The following is a 12,006-nucleotide window of genomic DNA, read 5'->3' as shown; positions in this document are numbered from 1 at the left end:
GTTTTTATTTTATGAAGTTATTTTACTGGGCAAAACAAACTGACAAGTCTCTTATTATTATTCCCTTTTTGGGGGAAAATTTGACTGGTCCCCCTTCAAAATCAAGTTTTAGAACTTACTAGGCTTTGGCACTAGATAAATGCAATAACCAACCACAGCTTAGTTATCTTCCAGTTGTATGGCTTTAGACAAATTACTTGTCTGAGCCTCAATTTTCCTATGTGTAAACTTTGCAGGGCTGCTGAGAACATTAAGTGAGACCACCTGTAAATTCCTGGCATTTTCCATGATGAAAATGTTTCTTTTACTTGGACCAGGCAGGCATGTCTTTGATAATTTCTTTCTGGACCCCAGAAATCAATCCAATCCCGATTGTCTTTTCACTCCTGAGAAGTCTCTGCCTCCCCTGTCCTTGTCTTCAGCCTCGCCTGCTCAATTGGTTCATCTCTTCCATTCACGAAAAATTTAAAGAAGTATCTATATCTGGATTCTAACTACCATCTCAAAATGTTCTTCAGAATCAAACTTATTACTTCCCACCAGGGCAAAAATGAACTGTGATATCAACATCGTTGTCAGCAAGTTACTAATCCATTTAGGATCACTGGTAACTACTTATAATTTCAGAGTGCATTGGATATTTCTCAGTTGTCAATTTACACAATCACTTTGTGGCATTAAACACCATTTTCTTTTCTCTCATTTTTTAAAAACTAAGTTCCAATCTTGGCTTTTCTGGTGACCTCTCAAAAGACTTTATTATTGTGCATTTTCTGCAGATTGGCTATCTTTCTGTCTTCCTCTTTTAACTTACCTAAACCCACTGTGGCTTTAGCTATCCCTTTCGTCTTCTTTTGTTTTCTGCTTTCTTATGGAAACACTTAATGGCTTTAGTTACACTTATGCACTAATGATGCTGTAATCTAGAAACTTAATCTATAGCACAGGCCTTCCCTTAAGCTATGCACCCATCTATATTTCTCTCCCTCCTCCTCCTCATTCCTCTTATTCAGTCAAGGTCTATGTCCTGTTTTATCTCTCTCCACCCCCTCAGTCATATCTTAGCTCACCCACTTTCATTCATTGTTTTTAACAGCATCCGTTAATATTTACCTTTCACCTCTTTAGTCCATACTGTAAACTGTGCCAGGTGATGTCACTTTCCTGTTAAAAATATTTAATGGGCCTTACAAGCTCTCTTGAATAAATTTAATTCTGTAGCATGTTATACACGATTCCCCCACATTCTCTGCTTCCTGGTTTCTAGCCTTATTTCTGAGTCTCTCCCTATTCATTTGTTTTACTAACTTTACTGTTCCACCATAAGAGGCATGTTCTTTCTTGCTTCTATGCCTTTGCACATACTGTTCCTTATCTGCTGGTAAAATCCTCCACTTACCCTACAAATAAATATAAACAACTTTCACTTAAAGAAAAAAAAGCCTTGGGATAAGTTTTACTTCTTTCTCCAGGGGGAAATGAAAATCTGTCCTGAACCACGTGAGCTCCGTTTGACTGACTTAGATAATCTCTTTAGTTAAACTTGTGTGGTTTGCATATGCATATTAGGTCATGAAACAAAATGTCTTTATGGATTCTAACAATTAAAAAGTGAAAAAACCATTACCCTAGGGGACTGTATCACAATGTCCTTAAGGCATAATTTTTAAGTCTTTCTCCCTTTTATTAACTTTACTGCCTCAAATCTTTATCCAAAGCAACAGTGTGGTCTATTAAAAAGCTCTGGACAATACATAACCTGCAGTGTTTCAGATGATGTAAGCCTGCCACACCTACTTACTGAATGGTATTTTACAGCTAATAACTGATGTGCAAAGAACAATCTTTACTTTTGGGGTTGAGGATGGCAAAGTTAGAGAGTGAGAAATTATCAGTACACCAAGCAGGATACTAACTAGGAACAAAATACCTAGGTCACAGTCTGAGGATGGAATTTTTGAAAGAAGTTTATTACAGGAATTATTTAAACTGATTTTATTTTTCAAAACACACTTAAGAACAATCTAAACTCAGAAGCCAAACAAGTTTATTGCAATTGAAAAATGATGTCTTATTTTTTTCCTGGAGGCAATTACTTGATACTTCAAAGTTGTTGGAACTGGAACGGAGACTTGCCTACACCAAGTTAATGAGGTTCTAATTTCAATCTTCTCTCTTCTTCACTCTGACCTATATTGAACATAAGTAATTTTTTAATCCTGTTCTTTTAATGTGACTACTCCCTAAATTAACCTTAAGTTAAGCACTCCAAGATAGCCACAATGAGAATAATTTCCTTAGGAGCTTATGTATTTTTAAGGATAAAGACTTCTATCACTATTGACAATTATAATACCACCTCCTTAGATACTGTGAGAAGCTTCATGGGGGAAATCTGAAATTAAAGTCATAGCTAAATAGTTTATGTCCTAATGGTTTTCTAAAGGTCATGGTCTAACAATATAAGCTACAAATTTCTGCTTTTATACTTTAAACACAGTTTTAACAATATGCATACATTTTAAAATGGAACACAGGGGAAATACAACCAAATCAGATTTGTCCAAATTCTCCTTGACTGTGTCACTTTATGCCATTTGGCATCTTAAATTCTTTCAAGTTCAAGATGATACACATCCACTGTTTCCACCACATAGATGATGTGTAGTGATTAATATCTATAAAACAATTTAAAGCTCCAGTATAAAGACACTCTATAAATACAAAACATTTAATAAATCTGCATGAGATGGCTTTTCAAATTTACAAAGTTTTAAAGGTAGTTTACAAATGAGAGTATATGTTAATGAAATAAATACATTACTACAATTGACTGGTTCTTCCCATCTATTTTAGAGTGGGGGGGGGATAAAATTTATTGACTAATGACTTTAAAGTGAGCCTTCTTTCCAAAGTTTTATTTTTTCACATTTAGCTCTTAAATTCACATGAAACTTTTTATATAATAAGGTGTTTATGAATCAAAATTTACACAATAAAAATGACTGCCCTTTATATTAAAATTTTTGCGTTAATGTGTTTTGTTATACACTATGATAAACGCTAGGAAATGAAGTACAGAGTGCTACTCGAGAACTAGGTAGAGGGCAGGAAGTTAGCTGTTTTCACTTGTTAGATCCTTTAATCTTAATACTTTTTGCAAGTTACCATCCTTTTACATGAGGAAACGAAGGCTTCAGCTTCTTAAGTTGATTAACTTGTCCAAGTTCCTATGATCTGTTAAATAGGAAAACCATGGACACAGGCTTAATTCAAAGGCTGCATCTTCAGTCCGCTCTTCCAAATTTTGCTAATCCCTGCATGGATAATGCCTTCATTGCACATCTTTGCTCATTCTCCCCTACTCAGTGAGTCCTATCCTACCCACCCTATTTAATATTACTATATCAACCGGCCTGCTTTTGATTCCTCCTTATCTTTCTCTACCTTTTCTTTAGAAGTATTTATCACTTCCTAACAGTAGATATTTTCATTACTGTGTATATTGCCTATGGTTGTCTGCTAGGCGGTTAAGCTCTAGGAATTTAAGAGATCCCTATTTGTTTTGTTTTCAGATGTACTCCCAAAACCTAGAATAGTGACTTATACATAGTAGACACTGGCTCATTTTTCATTTCCCACTTTGATCTTTAAATGCAAGCACAGACTTATCTTAATATTCTCACTATATATTACTGGAAGACAAAATATAACCTATACCGAGACAAATTAACATTAAAAAATATTTAAATTTAGTCTGAAATTCTGTTTAAAAATTAAGAGTAATAAATATGATTTAAAAAATTCTAACTAGAATAAAGAGATGGAAAGAAATGTAAAATCACCGTGAAATGTGGAGGATGCAAATGATGAAAGAGCTGTACTTAAAGAGTGTCTGCTCATTTTCTATGATGCTTTAGAGACCCAATGGAAAGCACACATGAATCACAGGAATTAAAGTACTCTAAAGCAATGGTTCTGAAACCTTATGGTTGCCAAAAACCAGTTAAATTTAAAAAAAGGTTGGGATGACAGTGTTGCCAAATTTGTTTTGCTACAAAGTGGCATTATAAACTAAACATAACCTACCACATCATTATAATTTCATCAAAACACATTAACGCAAAAATTTTAATATAAAGGGCAGTCATTTTTATTGTGTAAATTTTGATTCATAAACACCTTATTATATAAAAAGTTTCATGTGAATTTAAGAGCTAAATGTGAAAAAATAAAACTTTGGAAAGAAGGCTCACTTTAAAGTGAAAAGGAAGTCATAAAAACTTGACACATTAAAATTATGAATGTCTAGTCATAAAAAGAAACCTTATTTCAAGTGAAAAGACATGGTAAAGACTAAAGGTATGTAAAACCAATAAGATAAACAATCCCAGAGAAAAACCAAACATGCACTTCACAGAAAAGTGTATGAATTGCCAAATTAAATCAAAGCATTCATTCTCAACTACAGGACTAATTGGGGAGATGCAAATTAAAACTACAATGTGGTAATATTTCATACTCCACAGAATGGTAAAACCTAAGCATAAGGGACTTGGATGGTAGGAAAAAATGACTCTCTATTCATATCCATTACTAATATACACATCATTGGAGAGAAAACTGGTAGCTATCTCATGAAAGTTGAAGCAGCACCTCACAATCTGTGTTCTAGCAATCTACTACTAGATTTTATATCATAGGGCAACCTTTCTCAATATGATGGCTCTTTACTTGTTATACTGAATGGGGGACACTGCTGAACAGATGAGACTCTTGGTGTGTAGACACAATGCTGCCCCATGTCCCATGACTTTTGGATATTCTGCTGGTTACTCATTTAACGGAACAAGGGGAAAAAATAAGGTCAGAATATTTACAAACAGGACTTAAGAAAAAGTATATCTGAATTGTTTTAACAGAGATGAAGATTTTTAAGAATGCAACCACTGTAGAGAAGACTGCACTTTTCATACTTGACTGAAAATAATTTCAGAAACTCATTTATAACACCAGTGCCAGCATTGGTGTTTGAATGGCCAGTATGACACACCTGTTTTAATCCTTCGATAGTAGCTGTCCCAGTCACAGTGACACTACGATTGGTGCAAAGTTATCTGACTACTGATCACTATTTCTTTTAGCAGTGCGTCTTAGACTTTAATGAGCACACAAAACACCTGGGAATCTTCTTACACTTCCGCATCTGAGTCAGCAGAGTAAGGCCCAAGGTTCTGATTTCTAACAAGCAGAATTCTGATGTCTACTAATACTACCACACTTGGTAAAAATATTAAGAGTGTGGTTGAGTCGAGCGTTTAAACAGTGAAATATGCTACTTTGATATAAACTACTTCTTATGTTTCAAATAGTGGCATTAGTTTAAAATATGAACATTAACTTTACTATGATGAATTTCATTTTAGGACAATTTTGGGAAATTGTAGTAAGTATTTCTCAAAATTGGGACATAGGTCAAGAACCCCTGCCCTAGGGAAGTCTTACACAGATACACAAGTAAACAAATACAAGAATATTCCCTACGGCATTGTTTATTAACAAGATAACAACTGGAAAACAACTAGCATGACCCAAAGAATACTGGTATTATCATACAATGGAACATTAACCATACTAAAAATTAAATAAACTAAAACTACCTGAACAATCATACATAAATCCTGGCCAACCAAGAAAGCAAGCTACAGACAGAAACACCATATTTAAATAATAAAGCAATCAAAAGGAAACTGTCGTTCATGGCTATAAAGACATTTAGTGAAGTATAAACACAAAGACAGTAAAGAAGCATGTCAATTCCAAGTTAGTGTTTGGGAATGGTAAGAGTAGCATTTAAGAAGAGAAAAAAGTACTGAGGAAGCCGCACTTGTTTTGTAGTGTTATTTCTTCCAATGGGTTATGGGTGCATGGATATTCACTATTTTGTACGCTGCCGATACTTATATTGCTGTCTTATTACTCATTTCACCTGAATTGGCAAAAACTGGTGGGCCCTAGACAGGTGTTTGGAAAATACTACTTTAAAACAAAAGAATTCAGGACGAGAAGTCAGAAAACGCAGGTTCAAGTGTCAGTTTGCTTCTTACAAATTGTGTAGTTTTAGGCAATTTAACTGACTGACTTCTCTGGACTTTCTTCCATCTGTAAAAAAAAAAAAAGCCATAAACCATCCCATCACTTTTTTTAACTCTCAAGGTTGGGTTTGAGAGGCATATCTAGGTATATGTGGGAAATCTTTAACAGGACAGGAAAGGTAGGAGGAATTTTTGAGAATTAAAGAGCAAAACCTTTGATACTAATTAGAAATAAAATCTACCGGTAAATAAACCAACCAAATCAATCTGTCACTCTATTTTCTGGTAATCACTGATTCTAAAGACATAAACAGCAGTCGTAACATGGAAGAAATTCTGAGCGTACAAATCCTAAACGATGGCATATGAACAGGCATTTCCCTAGAATAACTGTTTCTTTAATGCTAATTTTTCACCAACGAATTGTAATTCATCATACCAAAACAAGAGAACTGGATTAAGAGTACTTGTTTAGTCAACAGTCAGCGGCCACATAACTCCTATTTCATTGCCCTTTTTATAATGTGAGCAAGTGGCACATTTTATTAGCCCTGTATTCCATATGAAGGAACTTGACTCAATCGGGATAGCTTGCCTGGAACTGTAGCCAATTCCATGACAGAACGTGGAGCAGACACTAATTTCCTATTTCTTTTGTGTTAAGCTACCAAACCCATTATTTTGCTATGATGCTTTGTGATAGTTTTGTCACAGGAAACAGAATTCTGTCAGATGTCATTTCATACACCATTTCAAAATGGGCAAAGATACTCAAGGAAAACAAACCACTTACCAACTACAGTCCTTGCACTCAAAGAGACAAAATTAAAACCGCCTAGCCTGCTAAAAGTCTAATCCCATCCTTGCCAGTTAACCTTATTAATGCTACAGTAGAAAAGAGAGGTCAAAATATGGGTGATGGAGATGCTATTCATTTCCTCCTGGATCTCTAATAATACAGCAATTATTGCACAACAGGGATTCTGTTTCTCTCCTAAGTTGAAACACGACTATGTCCACTGTTCTTTAGGTAAGCCACCACCCCTACTCCCAAAATAAAAATTTACCAACAACGGAAGAGTTAGGCAGTCCCAAATTAGGACGGACCATTACAGTAATTACAAAATATTAGCTACGATTAGACATCAGTGAAGTCACCTAGTAAGTTTATGGTATAAGCATACTTAGATTAAAACTTTATGGAAAAAAGTTCACTTTATTGAAAATCATCCCGTTAATGTAGCCAAATGAATGAAACGTTATTAGAACATATACCTGACTTCTTACTCAGATTTCATTAGGTAGTTCCTAATGCCACATCTCCAAAATTCTATTTATTGGAGCCTTAAAAAAAAACCCCAATCAATCACCTTATGGATCAAGTATTATATGTAATAAAAATATTAAACAGGAATACCTTTTCTTAAATAGTTGAAGTTTCAAGTGTATTTCGTTATCCTTTTGCTTACCAAACCCACCTTACACGGACTGAATCAAAGTACCGTTTAGAAAAAAATTGTTTTCTAGCATTGGGAGATCTCAGAAGGGATCAAAGTTCCGCATTTTTAGAGAAAGAGTTATACTCTTCTTTACAAAAGCCCTCCACCAACAGTACAATGAATTCAACAGAACTTTGGTTTCAGGGTTTAAAAAAAAACTAACAAGAATTCTAATTTTCCAATTCACAAACTATTCCTGATGAGTCTACCCCAGACAGGTCAAGATTAAAGTTACACAATTTAGAGAAAAAGAATCCTACGACGGCCCCACCGGAATGCCCCAGTCACCACCAAGCACCGGGCAGATTCGATCTAAAATCGAGGCGGGCACACACGAGGACATTCTGGAGAAAGGTTTCAGGCATTGCGAATCTCAATGAGTCAGGGAGGGGTAAGGTGAACCTGACCCCATCCTTCCGTCCAAAGGGACAAAGGCAAAAAGATGTGAGATGAGACTCCTTTGCAACGAGAACCCGAAGAGCTTTCCTATTCCATTTTTGGGTCCCCCTCCGGCCCCCCGCTTCCTGCAGCCTCTAGGACCGCAGGGACTGCCCTACCTCTCCCCTTCAACGAACCACCAGAGAACCCTTCTGAAAAGCACTGCCCCGATTGGAAGTGGCTTCCCCGCCTTTCCCCGGCGCCGAGAGGGATCCCGGTCGCCAACAACAAAGACGACTCCCGCTCCCCTCCCCCTCCCGCGCTGCGGCTCCGGGCCTAGCGCCCCCTCCCCGAGCCCGGCCGCAGCGCCGCGGCCCCCGCAGCCCACGCACCTGCACCTGAGGGGCCCCGGCCAAAGCGTTGGGCAGAAAAGGCCGAAGAACTTCCGCCGATGCGCTGCCCTCGACCAGGTGCGATCCGCGCGGCCGCCGGACTCTCCCGGACTGCGGGCGGGCCCGGCCGAGGAAGGGGGACGAGGGCTGCAGCCGCCGGCACCGGGACGAGCAAGGACGGCGGCGCCCGACACGGTCGGCTCGCGCTCCTGGGTCTCGCCTCGCGCCGGCCCTGCTCCTGCACACGGGCTCGCGTTCTGCTGACTAACGGCCCCGACGCGAGGGGCTGGAGCGGCGACGGCCGCCGTTGGTACTCTCGGGCCTCACGTCCCGCGCGGCCGTGGTCGCAGCCGCCGCCGCCGCCACCTCCTTTTCTGGCACTGCAGACACCACCCAGACACAGCCAGGTTTTTCTTCTTTCTAACCTTCCTTTCTGCGCTCCGCCTCAGCCTGCCAAGCGCGGGTTCGCTCCGATGGCAGGAGGAACACTGGAAGGGAACCGAGGGGGCGAGCCGAGCCCTCACTAATCCAGGAGTTGGTCACCGACTGGAAGAGGTGCCAAAGCTGACCCGGACTCCAGCCTGCCAGCGGGCCGGGGGAGGGACGTAGCCAGTTTAGCCCGACTTCCACCAATCACAGGCCGCTCATCGGAGTTCCGAGCCAGGAGAGGCTGAGCTGAATCGGCAGGAGGCGGGGATGCGGAAAAGAAGAGCCAATAGAAACAAAGGATTCCCGCCCCTCCGCCTTGATGGACTACCACGTTCGGACCAATAGGGGAATTCTCGCTTCGAAGAAAGCGGGATTTTTTACGTCGGTTTCGAGAGAAAGGCTGCGCCAAGGGGGAGGGGTCGAGGCTGGGCTGCGTGGAAGAGCCTTGTTGGAGCTGAGGGGCAGAACGGTGTCCTTTGACCGCCATTAGGAGTCACGTGGGCTGAGGGGCGGGGCGGAAAGGCTGGATGAGTTCCTTCCGGGTCAGTGACAGAGGCGTTAACTCTGGGGTAGTTCCTGGCAACTTGATCTTCACTGCTTGTTCCTTTTCCCAGGATAAGGTGATTGTGATTTCGGCGATGAGCTCTCAGAAGGGGAACGTGGTTCGTTCCAGGCCTCAGAGGCACCAGAATACGTTTAGCTTCAGAAATGACAAGTTTGATAAGACTGTTCAGACCAAGGTAGGAGCCTGCTTGTCTCACTAAATCTGACTCCAGAAAATAATGGTTCAGTGGAGGGGAAAGAGGAAGTGAGAGAAGTTGGCGCGGGCGAGCGTCGACTGCAGCCCAGAGTTAGTTCTGGCTGTAATGCAACCCTTTATAAAATGATGTTCCCACGCCCTTTCTTTGACTTGGATCTGCTGTCTCCTCGTAAATATATTTAGCGGTCAACATTTGAGTAATTGCACAGTGAACGTGACCCTCATCAAACCTAAAATGCTAATGGAGAAATTGAGGCGTTGGAGGCTCCCATCTAGATCACACTTTTGCATTTGGAAAATGAGGATTAGGGCACGTGGGTCTCTTTCAAATTTTGCTGCAAGTTTGTACAGTCAGTATTTCTTATTGGAAAACCCTAAGCCCATAGATTTGTAGGAAGAATGTGAAGGGTTAAGTGAAAGGGTATCTCGCCGCGACCCTCTTTACCCAGAATGACTCAGGAGACACGGGCCCATGCGAGACTTTATAGAGAGTGGCTGCCCCAGAGGAAGGCGGGGGGAGAGAGAGAAATAGAGGGCGCAGCGGGACAGACAGCAGAAAGAGACAAAAAAAGAGAGAGCAGCAGAGTGAAGAAACAGCCAGAGAGAGAGAACAAGGAGAGCAGGGGGACAGAGAGACAGAGGGCAGCAGCGTGGTGCCTTTTATTGTGGCCGATCCGCTCGGCCTGTTGCCTTGGGGGCGGGTCGGGATGTTTAGAGATAAGGCGGGGTAAGCCCAGTCAAGCCCCAGGCAAGCCCAGGCATAATTCTCACCGGCTTCTGTGCTTGGGGCCATGGGGCAAATGGAGAATAAATTACTATATTCTTACATTCCTCCCTTTTCTGTTTTGTAAGTGGTAGAGGATTTGGGAAGGGGTGAAGGTTAGTCTTCAGTAACTGCTTCCTGCTCATTAGGGGCGATGAAGTTCATTTTTGTATTGATGTGTGGCGGCCCTCAGATGAGCCCTTGGTCTGCAGTGGTGATGGCAGTTTCCAGGTTTAATAAGGATCATCGTTTTTGGAGAGGGGTTGGTAATCCTGCAATAAAAGCTGGTTAAAGGTTTGATTAGAAATTTTTTGCATTTGGGCTGATTGCTATGTTTACATAGTGTGGCTGAATTAATAGCATTTTTTTGGGACATGTGTAGGCAGCAAAGCAACCTGTAGGGCAAAGGGAATCCTTAATGGTGCAATCTTTTGGACAGTCTGAAAGAGAAGAAAGGGCTGGTGTTGGGAAGATAGGTCTGGTGAGAGAGTTAAGTGTTGAGACCAGGGTTAATAATCCTGAAGCATGACGCATGGCTGTTGTAAGGGAGGTCTTAGGACTCCGTGCTGGCAGAAACTTCAGTGATGAGTGGAAGTGGAGATGAGCAGCACGAAATGCGGAGAGTAAGAGGTCCCGTCAAGGTGGAGCAGGAACCTGTGGGAGATTTGGTGGTAGGGGAATAAGGGGAGACAAACGGCTTTAGGTGGGAGTTACGTATCTAGTGGGGAGGATCCTGGAGTTCAACTGCAGTTGGCGTGGAAAGGATTTCTGTGTATGGTCCTTGCCATTTGGGAGTGAGGGATGGTGTTTTTGTTGTTTGGAACGGGCATGGTTTGGAGAAGTTTTTCCTGTTTATGGTAATGGCCTTGTAGTGCGGGGAGAGCTGAACTTCCAGGTATGTGACCTGAGCGGCAGATAGCTGAACTTTGGAGGGTGAAACTCTGTAGCTGTGTTCTGAGAGAAAGTTTAAAAGGAGAATAGTATCCTGTTGTGAGGTTTGTAGGGAGGGACTGCACGGGAGGAGATTATCTACATATTGAAGGAGGGTGGAGCTCGAGAGAGTAAGGGATTTGAGGTCTTGTGCTAGAGCCTGTCCAAAAAGGTGGGGACTATCTTTAAAGCCTTGGAGAAGGACTTGTTAAGTGTTCTCCGACTATTAAAATTTAACTTAACATAAGGAATTTCCTGCCTTGATTTTTCTCTGGGATACTGGCATCTTGGTCTGGGAGCATATCAAAAGGCTACCTGCTCAGCTCCCAAGGTGGGCTGAGGTATTGTCTATTTGCTAAAGAATCCTGCCTTTTACTATGCCGTCTACAGCTGGGTCTGCATGCTAAGTTAGTTGCTCAGTTTGCAAAATAACCTTGTCAGATCTGGAGGAAAGACAGCGCATAGACCTGGACTTTTTAGTATGCTAAAGTGAATCTTATACACGATTACAAATGATTAGCATAATAAAACTGTGCTACTCTTCTTTATCTGGGGAACATAACTGATCTCACTGAAGAATGATTAATGCTCAACGTAGTTTTAGTAGGGGGGGTTTCCTAGCATGTATTACATTGCTCTGACTGCAAATATCCTGCCTTGCTTTTTTCAGAGGCTCTCACCTTATGGTCCCTGTCTCATTCTCCCCTCTACAGATAGAGACTCTAGCTGCTGCTAGGGAAAAGGGGCGACGACCACTCTG

The 12,006-nt window shown here is 41.1% G+C and overlaps 2 protein-coding genes across 9 annotated transcripts in view; one reads left to right on the top strand and one right to left on the bottom strand.

Annotated features, from left to right (window-relative positions):
• ABHD17B (abhydrolase domain containing 17B, depalmitoylase) overlaps positions 1–8,938 on the bottom strand; it is a 42,190-nt gene extending 33,252 nt beyond the window's left edge. Inside the window, exon 1 of one of the 2 annotated variants that reach the window (XM_036893456.2) lies at positions 8,365–8,938. The gene's annotated coding sequence lies outside the window, so the exon portion shown is untranslated. The remainder of the gene's footprint in view (positions 1–8,364) is intronic. The other variant, XM_036893457.2, reaches the window with a different exon arrangement.
• Positions 8,939–9,186: 248 nt separating this feature from the next.
• The window catches only part of C3H9orf85 (chromosome 3 C9orf85 homolog), a 284,332-nt gene continuing 281,512 nt past the window's right edge, over positions 9,187–12,006 (top strand). For all 7 annotated transcript variants that reach the window (XR_008996504.1, XR_008996505.1, XR_008996503.1 and 4 more), the window contains exon 1: positions 9,187–9,533. Coding sequence is in view for 3 of the 7 variants with exons in the window: in XM_036893463.2 (XP_036749358.2) it covers positions 9,321–9,533 (213 nt within the window). In the remaining 4 variants the exon portion in view is untranslated. The remainder of the gene's footprint in view (positions 9,534–12,006) is intronic.

This window comes from Manis pentadactyla, chromosome 3 (assembly GCF_030020395.1).
Source record: "Manis pentadactyla isolate mManPen7 chromosome 3, mManPen7.hap1, whole genome shotgun sequence".
NCBI lineage: Eukaryota > Metazoa > Chordata > Mammalia > Pholidota > Manidae > Manis > Manis pentadactyla.
Note: the sequence above shows the minus strand (reverse complement) of the source record. Positions and strands in the feature narration are given on the sequence as shown.